At 45.3% G+C, this 17,048-nt stretch overlaps 1 protein-coding gene across 4 annotated transcripts in view; it reads right to left on the bottom strand.

Annotated features, from left to right (window-relative positions):
- RFX3 (regulatory factor X3) overlaps window positions 1–17,048 on the bottom strand; it is a 194,082-nt gene that overhangs the window by 37,179 nt on the left and 139,855 nt on the right. For 2 of the 4 annotated variants that reach the window (XM_058171261.1, XM_058171263.1), the window contains exon 6: window positions 2,466–2,653. In XM_058171261.1, the coding sequence (XP_058027244.1) occupies window positions 2,466–2,653 (188 nt within the window). The remainder of the gene's footprint in view (window positions 1–2,465; window positions 2,654–17,048) is intronic. The other 2 variants (XM_058171262.1, XM_058171264.1) reach the window with 1 other exon arrangement.

Here is a 17,048-nt window from a genome sequence, read left to right as displayed (position 1 = left end):
ACCCTCCATAAATTGATACAATGCTCTCTGGTACACAAAAGGTCAATGTTTTCTCTAATCTATCTGCCCTATCCCCATAGCCTCTTTCCTACTCAGTCACTGTCTATGGATATTCTTAATCATTCAGATCATGGTTATCCCAAAGGTACTTTTTACCAAAAGGTAACTGGATTTTTTTTCTTTGAAAACATTTTGCTTCTTATCCAAGAAGCTTCTTCAGTTCTGATAGTCCATCACCGCTAGCTTGGGCATGTCTTGAAAATGTGTCTTTGTATGCCTGCAGTGTTTCTGTTCCCAAGTATATTTCCATGATTCAATTTCTGTATACTACACTTGCAGATAGAGCCTTTCTATCATGCTTGAAGTTTATTTAAAGTCACATTAACAGAAGCAGAGTTGAAAAGAATAGTTAGATCAAGATGACATTACCCAATCCAAGATATTAGTATGACTATGACTTGTAGCATAGCCAGAGAATTTCTTAGAAAAATTACTTCTTTTAAACATGAGTTTTACTCAAATGAAAACAAAAAGGATTCCAAAAAAGTGGGAAAAATACTTTATGAGGTATATGGAAAAGAATTATAGGACAAACATTTTTTTAAAGGAAATTGAGTTGGGATGTAAATGAATTCGTTGTTCTTATTGCATCTGAATTGACCTGAATGGCAAATGAAAAATAAACTAATCCCTAGTTCTGGATAGTATACAGTGAAAGATACATAAGTAGTATGTAACAAAAAGCAATGACTCCCTAAAATTAGCACTCAGACTCCAAAAGTAGAAAATTAGATAATGGTAAGCAGCGTATTATAGTGTGATTCCTGTCTTGCCTTAGAACCTGGCCTGGACCTCCATAGCTACTAAAACAATCATGTTAAGGCAACACCCAATACTAACAAATGCAGAAACATTTGGAGGGAGGCAAAGGTTGAATGCCATTTTATAAACTTTAAGACTTTTTATTTGTTATATAAATTTGCCATAAAAAACTTATTTATGTGGCTACATCAACTTGCACAGCCAGGGGGCGGGGGGGGGGAGTTAATCCAGGCCAGCAGAAAATATGTGTATTACAGGTAGTCCTCAATTTACAACCATTTGTTTATGAACTGTTACAAAGTTACATCGGTACTGAAAAATGTGACTTATGACTGTTTTTCACACTTATGACTGTTGCAGCATTCCCACAGGGAGGTTTGGCAACTGGCATATATTTATGACAACTGTAGTGTTCCAGGGTCATGTGACTGTCTTTTGCAGCCTTCTGACAAAGAAGTCCATGGGAAAGCCAGCTTCACTTAATAACCATGTTACTAACTTAACAACTGCAGGGAATCACTTTAACACTGTGGCAAGAAAGATCGTAAAATGGGGCAAAATTCACTTAACAAATGTTTCACTTAGCAACATAAATTTTGGGCTCTATTGTGGTTGCAGATTTAGGACTATCTGTCATTAGACAATTATTCTCTATGTATTGGTAGAACATTATTATTAAAAGAATCAATAAGTGTGGATAGACCAGTTTTATAAGGAAGACATGTACAAAGTGGCTCTCCAAGGATTTCTGTTTGTGACCACTGGAGTTAGGGGCAAGTAATGAGATTGCAATTTGTTTATATCAAATTATTCATAAAGACTGAAGTAGCTGAATAAACTTAAAATAGCAGATGCAGTTTAATGTAATTAAATGTAACATGATCTACACTGGAGCATAAAACCCAAACCTCAAAAACATACTAATGTGCTTTGAACTAGCAGTAATTATCCCCCCTTTGCGTGATGGGGAAAAGTTAAGTCAACTTTTAAAAACTCTGCCAGGCAGCAATAAATTCAAAGTCACAAATCACTACAAAAGAAACTGAAAGTTACATTTCCAATAAGTGAATCTATTGTATAGTGCAAACACTTTGGGGATATTGTGCACATTTTGAGCCACTAGGTCTCCAAAATAAAATAGTTGAAAAGCTGGTAAAGGTACATAAAGAGTCCCCAAATAATTAGATGTCTAAAGTATTACACTATGGAAGACCATAGTATTTATAGCTTAGTAAAAGGTCCTAAAAGGGGAAATGAAAGTATGCTTAGGGTAGAAAATGCGGACAATATGTTTCTCTCTTTCTCATATTACTTGTCTGAGTTACACACTAAAACATTATGTGATAACATTCAGGACAATTGAAGAGAAATACATTTTTACACAAGAATTTTTTTTACACCAAATTTTTTGAAAGTCTGTCCAAAAACAAACGCATGTAGCGTACATTCCCTAAGTGCACTTGCAGACTCAATGCCATAAATACTACTTCCTCAAATTATAGTGGGAAAAGGCTATGCGACTTGTTGATCAAGACTTCGGCTTGACTTAATGAGATTCTTTTTACATGCTAATGTTGGCCTCAATGCATTACAGTTGCTCTTAGATGAAGTAATATTTACACCCCAAACCTTGATTTTCTTACACCAACCTGGTTCCCAATCTTCTGGTCCGTAGGCCCATGAAAATTGACCGTATGAGTTTTCCAAAAGAAGCAGCATTGACAGGGTCCAATTTATGCTCCTGACAGTGTCTCAGGTAATGGTTGTAGAGAGTGCTTCTGGGAAGGCTCACTCCTTCTGCTGTTTCATAGTTGTCTAAAAGCCATTGAAGCTATTTCAATTTAGGGGAAAAAATAAGACAAGTTCAAAGAACAATTAAGAGGTATCATTAAGAGATTAAATAATAGTTATTGTCTGAACTAGCCCCCTCTTCCAACTCCAGAATAATTCTCTCAAGCTTGGTGTATTACTTCATTATAACTTTACAGATAATGGGAAAAAAGCAGAATCCACTAATGACCCCAGACAACACTAAATACTTCAGCAAAATAGCTGCAATTTCATTTAAAGTGAAATAATATTTACTTAGAGAAAAAGTGTTAGCCCTTGAGAAAATGTGAGCAATACTGAAGATAGTTTATACAAGCCAAAAAGGAATGGTATTTATGAAGTGAATATAGTCTATGTATTATGGGACTAGCAAGTTTAAGGTTATTGCACAATTTTACTGGAATAATAATTATATTTTGCTTTGTTAAAGTGCAAAATCTGTCCTTACAAGCGATAAAAGTATTTAATTTCTCTGAAAATTTCATTTGGCCCTGTAAAATCTCAACGATTTTATTTATTTCACATGTGAAATAAGGTAGGTCTATGTTTAATGTTAATAATTGCATGTTAAGCAGTATATTTTACATACTTATGATATACATGGGGCAGAGTTCATTTATCAATGGAGAAAGCAAAAAAGTCAATTCCATAACATATAATATAGGCCACCTTTATCATGAGCGTGCAAAAAATATATTGTTTAATAAAATTCTCTTTAGCTATGTTATAGTTTTAATGAAATGGAAATGCTCAGAAAGGGTTAGGGTTCCTTGATTAAGCAAAACTCTAAATTTCCCAAAACTTTGAAAGTGAAAATGGCATGTCTTCAAATAGCACCCCCTCTTTCACTTGACTCTGCAGAGTTACTGTAAAGATTCAGCTGACAACAGGTGGTTCTGATGCATCTCTGTTTGGGGTGTGACTGAATCATTTAATCACACTATCAAAAGAGACAAGGAAAAATAACACATTTTGTAGCAACATAGCCAGAAAAAGGTGACATCTGAGTAAATCATGCACAGATGCAACAGAAAGTTAGAGGTAGTATTAATTGTTGCTGCTGCTGCTGTTGTTATTTCTAAAAGTTCCTTTGCCAGCAGCATCATGGAATAATACATTCATTTCTCTATTCCAAGTAGCAGCAGAGGAAAAATAATATATATCTAATCTTGGGTTTTAATACTGATGATGCTATACAAGATTATTTTTATTCTTCAAAAACATTTCCTACTTACTGTACATTAAAGCTGGGGAAACTGATTATTAGCCATGAATTTATTATAAACTCCAAGCAATCTGATGTATAAGCAGCACCCATCTGTGCTAAGTCCCTCAGAAAAGTGAATTACTGTATATAAAGCAATAGAATTTGCATTGCCTTTAGTGATGAAGTAGAGATGTTAATTCACTCTAGTCAGCAGACAACTGTAAACATCAAAACTCCCCAAAGCAAGTAAGGGGTCTCTCCCTATCAATCTTGACACTTGCTACAGTGTCACTAATGCATAAATTCCTGGCTGTTAGAGAAAAAAATAATGCAAATATTGAAAACTCTACAAAAATCCAATTGGCAGTAGAATTATACTTACAGTGAAATGATCCAGGCTATTAAGTACATGTAATCCTAGACTCTGTAAACCGCTTAGAGAGGATTGTAAAGCACTGTGAAGCGGTACATAAGTCTAAATTGTTTTTTTAATCTGAATTTATACCCCGCCCTTCTCTGAAGACTCAGGGCAGCTTACACAGTGTTAGGCAATAGTCTTCATCCATTTGTATATTATATACAAAGTCAACTTTTTATTGCCCCCAACAATCTGGGTCCTCATTTTACCTACCTTATAAAGGATGGAAGGCTGAGTCAACTTTGGGCCTGGTGGGACTTGAACTTGCAGTAATTGCAAGCAGCTGTGTTAATAACAGACAGACTTAGTCTGCTGAGCCACCGGAGGCCATTATTAAGTGCTATTAATAATGCTTTTATTTTGTTTAATGATGGTCAGGAATTACAATGACCTTGAAAAGCCCATCATATGGGCTTTGGCATATGACAGCCCCTAAACGCTTCCAGCTGTCATACAATGTTGCACCACCATTCCTGTGGTTACATGATTGTGATCTGGGTGTTTGGCAACCTGTTCACATTTATGACCAGTTACCAAGAGACCTGTGATCATGTGATGTCATGCACACAACGACATCATCCACATAGAACGGAGTTGAACTCTTTTGGTGGGGTGCAGAAACGGAGCTCAAATCCTGAGGGAGGACTGGATTTCAGCAGGAAGGATTTCCGGTTCCTGAAGGGAGAGGCAATGTGAAAAGGAAAGGAGTGCAGGGTGTCGTCTGACAGTATCCATTTAGGGGCTGAAAAATCCTGTATGGATTTCGGCAGGGAGAATTTTCAGTGGTCTCCCCTACCCCTCATGTGGCACCTGTCAGCTTTGGAAGCCATGCTAGGCCGAAGGCTTCCACACACTGCCACTTTCTTCTGTGTGGGAAAATAGGAGAAGTGGGTGGTGGTACAAGGAGCTATTAGACATAACAACATTTTTCCTGCCGGTCAAGGTTAGGCTGAGCTCACATCTGAAGAAGGAGTGGTCGGAGTGATGTCTCGACATGGGACGGTTGAAGATTGGAGCATGTGATCGGCAGAGGGGTCATGAGGGTGGGGATTTTGGAGTTTGTATTACTGAGGGAGAAGCCCGGATCCCCAGATTCGGATTTCAACCAACTGTGCCGGTTTACCTATGCTAGTAAAAGAACTTCAAAAGATGTTTGCTTCGGAGTCTCTTCTGCAGGAGGGGTTTTCTGGAATGCTGACAGCACCCTACACTCCTTACTTTGGATTTAGCCCATTTAATGACCTGCAAGGTTGCTTAATGACCTCAATCAGGAGTGCCAGGATTATGTTTGTTGAGCAAAGCAGTCACGTGACATGTTGTTTAATGACCATTTCACTCAATGAAGATTTTTGTTTCAAATGTGATCATAAGTCAAAGACAACTTGTAGATCAGTCTGGTAAAAATTCTGCTGCATCTCTGATAATTATAATAAAAACTTTATGTGGAAATCAGTGTATTCAAGATCAAGGAGATGGAAACAGCTAATGAAAACAGTCACATGTTAAAATTAGAAAGGTGGGTTGAAAGGAGTTCCATTTCTGACTTAACATGCTGTGCACTTTTTCCCCATGCTGCTATAAAAGCATCACTTTAATCAAGTCAGTGGAACAGAATAATGGGTGCTATTTGCTGTTGTATAGTCAACCTGCTTATTGCAGATCATCTTTAGCAGAGATACACAACCTCTAAGTTTCTCAACTGCTCTCTCTAAATCATACAAACATGTGATTTTGTTTGCTTACTTAAAATTATTATAAACAATCTCATTGGTATCTTTCAAAATACTAACAGTTTTAGGAATATGAGCAATGCTACAGTCAAGCTCAAATCTTTGACAATACTGCATACCAACTAAACTTTGATTGTAATTTTGGAAGGGCATCTATTACCAAAAGTTGACAATTACTGACTGAGCTTACAGTTGATAAGAAAATTTATTTACCTTCACATCACAATTCAGCAAGCTCTTTTCCATATCTTTCCCTCTGCAACTAAATGCCAGTCTTTTTTGTCTCTCACATTCACTGACTGACCATTTCATGTTTTCATTCTCTGAATGAATGATTAGAATCTGATCTTTAATTGCTATAAGAATGCTGATATGGAGCAAGGGAAATCATAACCGTTGTCTTTTATTAAATACACTAATGAACTGATTATGTACCTCTCAAGCCAGAAATCAAGAATATCGTCGCTTAATGCACATAATTCATTAAAATTAACCAGAATGGATTAAAGTATGCTCTTCCTATTTGTGCCAAAATGAATTAATAATGACAAAAGATAAATTATGCATGTCACTTTTTTTCATTCTAGATGGATCATGAAAAATAAAGCCTTTTCCCACTTTCTGGTACCTTCCTGGCAAAATTGTCTATATATTTTCTGGCTAGGATATGGAAATAAGTTTGCCACTGGCTTCTTCTAGAATTTTTTCTGACTTTTCTCAATCAAGCCTACAATCCTAGTTAAGAGCTGTGGTAGTACAATGGTTAGAATGCAGTATTGCAGGGTAAATCTGCTGACTGCTGATTGCCAACAGTTTGGCAGTTTGATTCTCACTGGCTCAAGGTTGATTCAGCATTCCGTCCTTCCAAGGTGCTGACAACATGCTGACTTTATCAACTGCTTAGAGTGGGCTGTAAAATGCTCTGAAGTGGTATATAAGTCTAAGTGCTATTGTTATTCATTGGTGGTCTTCACTTACAGATTAACTAGAGGTACCCCTGCTTAATTTCCCAGTCTAGACAGCTACATTCCCAGATAGATGATCCATCTTTAATTAATTCTAAATCAATGTCACTTGCCATAGATATGGCTGACACAGCACAGTCAAGGAATCTTCTTAAGAATGTTGCTTACAGATTTCACTGACAAAGGATCTTCTGCACTAGATTAAACAGCAAGAAGTTCTATCACAAGCAGTACAGTATTTTTAAAGTAGCAACAATTAATGTAATTAATTAATGTAATTCCACATTTGAAACAACAACACAACAAGAATTTAACAAACAGCTGTTCTGTCACATCATACTAAGTGCATGAGTCCACAACAGGTCTGAGGAAATAGCAATAGCAACAGTTTATTAATTGATTAGTCTTACGGCCATATAAAAAAAAATGAAATTAAAGTACATGATCTGATTCCGGGATAAAATAGATAAAAGAAAATGCAGTGATAAAATATATGTGGTAATATCAATAGTCAGCATTGCCCTTAGAGAGTACCCCCATTTATTCAATGTATTGGGTTCTTACGATAGTTCAGTGGACCTAATTATAAACTCAGCAATTCTGCTTACAATATATAATGAGAGCCTAGGAGGAAATAAGGCAATCTAGGATTCAGATCCCAGTGGGCTGTTCTTTCCAATGGGAATGATAAATATCAAAACCTAAGGGAGGGGAAGTCAAACAAAATACAAGCAATATTTTCAATGGCTTAGGTAGTACATATGCATATACTCTCATGATATAGCAAGTGATGGAAGCATCCATATTTGGTCCTGGAATCCAACAACACAAATCTTGCTCTAGAATAGGCTCTTCTGACAAGCATATTTCAAATTGCAAATCTGTTCTTAGACAACCAACTTAAAAATATATTTTTGGCCAATAACTCCATGTCAAGTTGAGCACTGATATCTAGGACTCTGGTTCAAAATTTCCCTTGCTTGGGAGGCCATTGAAAGTAAAACTCATGTTATGATATTACTTTGGTAAGTTATATCTGAGCAAATAGGATTTGAATAATCTCAAGCACGAAACAAATAACTGACAGGTTGATGCAGAATTAGTTTATGATTACTATTAGCTAATCAGAATTTCCTTGCCCAGTTGTAGCCTACTCTAATTCAGGTTCCACAAATAAGACATGGACATCAATTAAAAAAAAGTCACAAAAAGAGCAATTATTAACAATAATTTTAGGAACTTAACACAAACATAACATGGTCTTAATATGTCATTTAAGGTTTTGCTATTGGCAACACTCCAAAACTGTGAATTAACTGCATGATTCATTATTGCGGAATTCTGTTCCAAAACAAATCTGCAACTGCTATTTTATACAAAGGCTGACATTAAGTGAAATATTTATAATAAAAAAAGATACTTCCCTACCAGTTCTGAATGTTAGTTTTTCATCTTAATTTTCAGGAAAATGTACACAACAGAATAGCACAGTACAAAAATTCAATTTAAATCTAAAATGTTTTATGAAATGTAACTCAAGTCAGTGCAGCTGCTGTTTATCTATTTAGTGTTCGCCTTCTCTAAATTATAATCTAATGCTCCAGGGTGAGATATGTATCACAGCAACAAGTTCATGTAGAAAAGATAGCTCTCTTCCCCACAAGAGACATGTTGTGAGATGGCCGACCTTTTCTATAGTAGCCCTTGCATCACAGAACATGCCTCCCTCCGAAGCACATTCGGCTCACTTCCTCTGAGGAGAGGTCTGAAATGTATTCTAGTATACTATTAATTTCCCCCCCCCTTAATTTATTGTAGTCATCTAACTTGAGTCAGGGCATATTCTATTTTTAAATTACCGTATATACTCGAGTATAAGCCGACCCGAATATAAGCCGAGGTACCTAATTTTACCACAAAAACTGGGAAAAACTATTGACTCGAGTATAAGCTGAGGGTGGGAAATGAGGCAGCTACTGGTCAATGTAAAAAATAAAGATAGAGCCAAGTAAAATAACATGAATATTTATTTGAACGAAAAACAATAAAAGTGCAAAAGGGGGTCCCCAAAAAGAATATGGTATCAAAAATACAGTATCTTTAAAAGTAACAGCAACCAAGCTAACGAGAGCTAAAATCCCTCAAAACTCTCCTCCTCATCATCTGTTTGTCCAAACAGAGCTTCAGCTACTTCAGCGTCTGTGATGTTATCCGCATATACGTTGTCATCATCACTGAGTTCACAGTCGTCATCATCACTGCTGTCACCCTCATACAATGCGCTGTCTTCACTGCCATCCATAGCATTACTAATGCCACATTTCTTGAAGGCACGTTGCACCATGTCCTCTGGAATATCTTCCCATGCATCACGAACCCACTGTGCTATTAGTTGTATGTCTGGCTTTCTCAGATTTCCAACTTTTGTCAGTTGAGCTTGACCAGATGTCATCCATTCATGCCACATCCTTCGCACACGGTCCTTGAAAGGTTTATTTAAACTGACATCTAGGGGCTGCAATACAGATGTAAGCCCACCTGGAATAACGGCCAAAGTGACTTGAGATGACTTTGCCAATTTTTTTATGTCATCAGATATGTGGGCTCTGAACATATCCCAAACTAACAGTGATGGTTTTTCTTTAAGGCTGCTCCTGGTCGTCTGCTCCAAATTTCTTCCAGCCATTTTTTTGTTCCATCTTCATCCATCCAGCCTTTAACATGTGCACGCACTGTAATTCGTGGCGGGAATTTTACCTTTTTAGGCAAGGTCTTTCTTTTAAAAATAATAACAGGCCTCAGCTTGGTTCCATTAGCCAAACATGACAGAACGACTGTGAAATGGTTTTCATTTCCTGTGGTTCTTAGTAAAATGTTTTGTCTCCCAAACTTGCCACAGTTCTGTTGCTTGGAAGATCAAAGGTCATAGGCGTTTCATCCATATTTCCAATATCTTGAAGGTCATAGTTATGGATCCTTCTTTGTTTTATGATGAATGAATGGAATGACATCACTTTTTCATCAAGGTCTTTTGGCAGCTTCTGTGCAATCTTTGTTCTTTGCAAACATAGGCCAAACCTATTCATGAAGCGGGTACACCATCCTGCTGATGCAACAAATTTTCAGTGCCTGGTACTTTAAATTTTTCTTCTTTAGCCATTTGAAGACACGTGGCGAATTCCCATCGTGTTACACAGTAACCATTTTGACGACACTCCATAACCCATTCATGCAATTCAGTCTCTAGAGCCCCAAATGGACTCGTTAAACCACGTCGAGCTTTTTTTGCCTTTGGAAGCTTTTCCAAGTCAGCTTTCATTTTCCGCCACTCCCTTACTTGTTTTTCGTCAACACAAAATTCCCTACTTGCAATACTGTTATTGCTTTCTTCTGCTCTTGACACAACCTTAAGTTTGAAAGCAGCTTCGTATGACCTGCGTTTTTGTTTTGATGGTCCAGGATTAGAAGTACTGGGATCCATTCCTAACAGGAAAAAAAAAATTATTACGACGTCAACTGCCATCAGGAAACCATCACCCCCAGAAAGCTGTCCAAAGAGACCCATGGACCGGCAAGCTATCTTTTCCAAAGGCGAAAAGAGGGCGAGTGAGAGGAGGCGAGTGTGTCAAGCGCCAAGAGGCGAGAGGAGGCGAGTGACAAATGCCCCTTTTAATAAGGGAGACGATCAAGAAAAGGTCTTATTTTAAAAGTTGCTTCCCAATACACTTCACAAAGGTTGATGATATGGATGACACAGTCATCCATTTTCATTCCTACCGTTCCTTTTCTTTTCTTTTCCAGTCTGTGTTTTCTGGAAATGCTGTAACTATCACACAGCAATTTAAGGCAACCCTGCAACACATCATCACAAGAGACAAATACCGTACATTTGTTTCTATACAAATCGTTTTCAGGTCTCTTTATATAAGTGTGTTTTCGGCTTAGAACGGGTTGTATTGATTTTCCTTGCTGTAACCCTTCCTGCTAATATTACAAATATATGGGAGAAGGGCGGTATACAATTATTATTATTATTATTATTATTATTATTATTATTATTATTATTATTATTATTATTATTATTATTATTATATGATGATGATGATTTTTTTGCATTGGACAGAGCGAGCTTCAGTTTACCAAACTTTGTATCTTTTAATGAAACGTGTTAGTCTGGAAGGGACTGTTTGAACCCACAAAACACTTGCAACTTTTAGTTCCGTGCTGAGGATTTTTGGAAAGCAGCCCAGCAATATTTATTTATTGCTCGGACTGCTCTTATTTTCACTCCCCCTTTTCTTTTCTTTTCCTTCCCTCCCTCCCTCCTTCTCTGCCTCTCTTTCGTCCCCCACCTCCCGGGATCCTTGCGGGTCGAAGGTTCTGCCCTGCCTTACACCAGCCGCCCACCTATGCCAAGGTCTCCCTGGCTCTTTCGCTCTCTGTAAGCAGCGGCTTCTCGGCAGCGTCGCCCCCCTCCCCTCCATGGATCGGCTCCTTCCCCAGCACTGAAGGCATCCTTAGGAATACACCTCCACCTCCAGGAAAATAAAAAGAGGCAGAGAAGGTAAATCGCCCGCCCCGTTCGGAAAGAAAGGGGAGAGGACTCCAATGGAAGAAGGGAGAGGAGAATTACCAATAACAAACACAAAGAGCTGGGTTAGAGGTGCCTTGTCATGTACAAGGAGATCAGAGAGGGCAACCACCGTGAAACAATAATCAGACTCAAAACGGGCTGCTTATTTGCCATTTGCTCTGGGTAGAACGGGTTTTTTTTTTTAAAAAAAATTGGTTTGGAGAAGGAAAGCTAATTTGCTGATCTGCGCGAGGGTCGGTTTCTTTTGCCTCCCTTCTTCTTCCTCCTCCTTCTTCCCACCCTAGCTTGCAATGCCCCATCTCCTCCTCCTCCTCCTCCTCCTGCCCCCTCTCGGATTCGTTCATTTCTTGCCTTTGTGGGCGGAGGTGTTGGGGGAGGGTTTGGGAATAGATTTGGCAGAGGAGATTACCGTAATTTTGCTCACTGTTGCTCACTGTTTACTTTACAATGTTCACTCGGGAAGTGAAAGCATAAGTATAGTTAGCCTGGAAAAAACTGAACCATGTGACTGGCGGGAGAGAAGGACGGCGCCGGGAGGCGGGGAGAAATTGTTTGTTCTTGCCGTATTTCTCCGCTTTCCAAGAGGCTTTTCTTTTCACCTCTTTCTCCCCACCTCCCCAATTTCCATAGGGGAAAAAAAACCCTAGGAAAACTTGGCAAAAATAAAATAAAATAAAAAGTACTGAGTGCAAATGTTTTTTTTATACTGTAGTTGGAGTTTTCCACGTTTCTTTTCACATTCAAGGCAGCATTCTCCCCATCCTCGCTGCTTTTCCAAAACATGCTTTGAAACCTTTGCATTTTATTGGGATGTATTCGTGACAACGCCCCTCCGCCCCTCCGAGGCGAGAGGAGGACGAGTAAGAGGAGGCGAGTGACAAGCAAATAAAAGAGTTCTTCTCGCCTTGGCGTTTGACACACTCGCCGTCCTCTCCAGCGAAATTGAGTGCGAGCGGCAGTGGGAGTGGGTGGGTGGGTGGGTGGGTGGGGAGGCCGCCGTGAAGTGCCGGCTGGGGAGCCGGGATTGAAGTGCCGGCAGGGCGAGCCCAAATGCTGCCGGCATGCTTTGCCAGCTCGGCCGGCTCGTTTTGGGGCGGCTGGCCTCAGCGTTTTCTTCCGCCGCTTTTGATGGCGGCGGCGGTGGTCGGCGGAGGCGGAGGGGCGTTCGACATTTCGCCCCTCTCACTCGTCCTCCTCTTGCCAGCGGTGGGGGCGGAGGCGTTGTCACCCTCGCCCTCCTCTCCAGCCGAAATTGAGTGCGGCGGCGGAGGCCGCCGTGAAGTGCCGGCTGGGGGTCAGGAGCCAATCCGGGCTCCCCAGCCGGCACTTCACGGCGGCCTCCCCACCCCGCCGCTCGCACTCAATTTCGCCGGAGAGGAGGGCGAGAGGAGGGCGAGTGACAAACAAATAGAGTTCTTCTCGCCTTGGCGTTTGTCACCCTCGCCCTCCTCTCCAGCCGAAATTGAGTGCGGCGGCGGGGTGGGGAGGCCGCCGTGAAGTGCCGGCTGGGGGTCAGGAGCCAATCCGGGCTCCCCAGCCGGCACTTCACGCGGCCTCCCCACCCCGCCGCTCGCACTCAATTTCGGCTTTCGAGAGGAGGCGAGTGACAACGCCTCCGCCTCCGAGGCGAGAGTGACAAACAAATAGAGTTCTTCTCGCCCCTTGGCGTTTGTCACCTCGCCTCCTCTCCGGCGAAATTGAGTGCGGCGGCGGGGAGGCCGCCGTGAAGTGCCGGCTGGGGAGTCAGGAGCCAATCCGGGCTCCCCAGCCGGCACTTCACGCGGCCTCCCCACCCCGCCGCCGCACTCAATTTCGCCGAGAGGAGGCGAGGGTGACAACGCCTCCGCCTCCGAGGCGAGAGTGACAAACAAATAGAGTTCTTCTCGCCCCTTGGCGTTGTCACCTCGCCCTCCTCTCCGGCGAAATTGAGTGCGGCGGCGGGGTGGGGAGGCCGCCGTGAAGTGCCGGCTGGGGGTCAGGAGCCAATCCGGGCTCCCCAGCCGGCACTTCACGCGGCCTCCCCACCCCGCCGCTCGCACTCAATTTCGGCTTTCGAGAGGAGGCGAGTGACAACGCCTCCGCCTCCGAGGGCGAGAGTGACAAACAAATAGAGTTCTTCTCGCCCCTTGGCGTTGTCACCTCGCCTCCTCTCCGGCGAAATTGAGTGCGGCGGCGGGGAGGCCGCCGTGAAGTGCCGGCTGGGGAGTCAGGAGCCAATCCGGGCTCCCCAGCCGGCACTTCACGCGGCCTCCCCACCCCGCCGCCGCACTCAATTTCGCCGAGAGGAGGCGAGGTGACAACGCCTCCGCCTCCGCGGGCGAGAGTGACAAACAAATAGAGTTCTTCTCGCCCCTTGGCGTTGTCACCTCGCCCTCCTCTCCGGCGAAATTGAGTGCGGCGGCGGGGTGGGGAGGCCGCCGTGAAGTGCCGGCTGGGGAGCCGGGATTGGCTCCTGGACTCCCCAGCCGGCACTTCACGCGGCCTCCCCACCCCGCCGCCGCACTCAATTTCGGCTTTCGAGAGGAGGCGAGTGACAAACGCCAAGCGAAGAACTCTGTTGTTTGTCACTCGCCAGCGGCGTTGTCACCTCGCCCTCCTCTCCAGCCGAAATTGAGTGCGGCGGCGGGGTGGGGAGGCCGCGTGAAGTGCCGGCTGGGGAGCCGGGATTGGCTCCTGGACTCCCCAGCCGGCCTCCCCACCCCGCCGCCGCACTCAATTTCGCTGGAGAGGAGGGCGAGTGACAAACGCCAAGGCGAAGAACTCTATTTATTTGTTTGTCACTCGCCAGCGGCGTTGTCACCGCCTCCTCTCCGGCGAAATTGAGTGCGGCGGCGGAGGCCGCCGTGAAGTGCCGGCTGGGGAGTCCAGGAGCCAATCCGGGCTCCCCAGCCGGCACTTCACGGCGGCCTCCCCACCCCGCCGCTCGCACTCAATTTCGGCTTTCGAGAGGAGGGCGAGGTGACAAACGCCAAGGCGAAGAACTCTATTTGTTTGTCACTCGCCAGCGGCGTTGTCACCTCGCCCTCCTCTCCAGCCGAAATTGAGTGCGGCGGCGGAGGCGCCGTGAAGTGCCGGCTGGGGGTCAGGGCCAATCCCGGGCTCCCCAGCCGGCACTTCACGGCGGCCTCCCCACCCCGCCGCTCGCACTCAATTTCGGCTTTCGAGAGGAGGGCGAGGTGACAACGCCTCCGCCCCCACCGCGGGCAAGAGGAGGACGAGTAAGAGGAGGGCGAGTGACAACGCCTCCGCCCCCACCGCCGCCGCCATCAAAAGCGGCGGAAGAAAACGCCGGAGGCCAGCCGCCGCCAAAACGAGCCGGCCGAGCTGGCAAAACATGCCGGCAGCATTTGCTCGCCCTGCCGCCCAGCTGTTCGAGGGCAAAAACCCTCTCCTGGGTGGGCGCTGCAAGGGTAGACTCGAGTATAAGCCGAGGGGGCGTTTTTCAGCACAAAAAACGTGCCGAAAAACTCGGCTTATACTCGAGTATATACGGTATGTTTAAATTACAAACAAAAATCACAGGACCACAGTTTTATGATGCCGTTTTTCAGTAAGAAATTTTACTAATAAAAACAAAAAAAATAAAAATAAAAATAAAAAGTACTGAGTGCAAATGTTTTTTTTATACTGTAGTTGGAGTTTTCCACGCTTTTTCACATTCAAGGCAGCATTCTCCCCATCCTCGCTGCTTTTCCAAAACATGCTTTGAAACCTTTGCATTTTATTGGGATGTATTAGTGACAACGCCTCCGCCTCCGAGGGCGAGAGGAGGACGAGTAAGAGGAGGGCGAGAGTGACAAGCAAATAAAGAGTTCTTCTGCCTTGGCGTTGTCACCGCCCTCCTCTCCAGCGAAATTGAGTGCGGCGGCAGTGGGAGTGGGTGGGTGGGGAGGCCGTGAAGTGCGGCTGGGGAGCCGGGATTGAAGTGCCGGCTGGGGGTCAGGAGCCAATCCGGGCTCCCCAGCCGGCACTTCACGGCGGCCTCACCCCGCCGCTCGCCTCCTCTTGCCCGCGGTGGGGGCGGAGGCGTTGTCACCGCCTCCTCTCCGGCGAAATTGAGTGCGGCGGGGTGGGGAGGCCGTGAAGTGCGGCTGGGGAGCCGGGATTGGCTCCTGGACTCCCCAGCCGGCACTTCACGCGGCCTCCCCACCCCGCCGCCGCACTCAATTTCGCCGAGAGGAGGCGAGTGACAAACAAATAGAGTTCTTCTGCCTTGGCGTTGTCACTCGCCCTCCTCTCCGGCGAAATTGAGTGCGGCGGGGTGGGGAGGCGCCGTGAAGTGCCGGCTGGGGGTCAGGAGCCAATCCGGGCTCCCCAGCCGGCACTTCACGCGGCCTCCCCACCCCGCCGCTCGCACTCAATTTCGCCGAGAGGAGGCGAGGTGACAACGCCTCCGCCTCCGAGGGCGAGAGTGACAACAACAGAGTTCTTCGCCTTGGCGTTGTCACCTCGCCCTCCTCTCCGGCGAAATTGAGTGCGGCGGGGTGGGGAGGCCGTGAAGTGCCGGCTGGGGAGTCCAGGAGCCAATCCCGGCCCCCAGCCGGCACTTCACGGCGGCCTCCCCACCCCGCCGCCGCCGCACTCAATTTCGGCCGAGAGGAGGCGAGTGACAACGCCTCCGCCTCCGAGGGCGAGAGTGACAAACAAATGAGTTCTTCGCCTTGGCGTTGTCACCTCGCCTCCTCTCCGGCGAAATTGAGTGCGGCGGCGGGGTGGGGAGGCCGTGAAGTGCCGGCTGGGGAGCCGGGATTGGCTCCTGGACTCCCCAGCCGGCACTTCACGGCGGCCTCCCCACCCCGCCGCCGCACTCAATTTCGGCTTTCGAGAGGAGGGCGAGTGACAAACGCCAAGCGAAGAACTCTATTTGTTTGTCACTCGCCAGCGGCGTTGTCACCTCGCCTCCTCTCCGGCGAAATTGAGTGCGAGCGGCGGGGTGGGGAGGCCGTGAAGTGCCGGCTGGGGAGCCGGGATTGGCTCCTGGACTCCCCAGCCGGCACTTCACGGCGGCCTCCCCACCCCGCCGCCGCACTCAATTTCGCCGAGAGGAGGGCGAGAGGAGGGCGAGTGACAAACGCCAAGCGAAGAACTCTATTTATTTGTTTGTCACTCTCGCCAGCGGCGTTGTCACCTCGCCTCCTCTCCGGCGAAATTGAGTGCGAGCGGCGGAGGCGCCGTGAAGTGCCGGCTGGGGAGTCCAGGAGCCAATCCCGGCTCCCCAGCCGGCACTTCACGGCGGCCTCCCCACCCCGCCGCTCGCACTCAATTTCGGCCGGAGAGGAGGGCGAGGTGACAAACGCCAAGCGAAGAACTCTATTTGTTTGTCACTCGCCAGCGGCGTTGTCACCGCCCTCCTCTCCGGCGAAATTGAGTGCGGCGGCGGAGGCCGCCGTGAGTGCCGGCTGGGGGTCAGGAGCCAATCCCGGGCTCCCCAGCCGGCACTTCACGCGGCCTCCCCACCCCGCCGCCGCACTCAATTTCGCCG

This window comes from Ahaetulla prasina, chromosome 2, assembly GCF_028640845.1.
Source record: "Ahaetulla prasina isolate Xishuangbanna chromosome 2, ASM2864084v1, whole genome shotgun sequence".
In the NCBI taxonomy this organism is placed as follows: Eukaryota; Metazoa; Chordata; class Lepidosauria; order Squamata; family Colubridae; genus Ahaetulla; species Ahaetulla prasina.
Note: the sequence above shows the minus strand (reverse complement) of the source record. Positions and strands in the feature narration are given on the sequence as shown.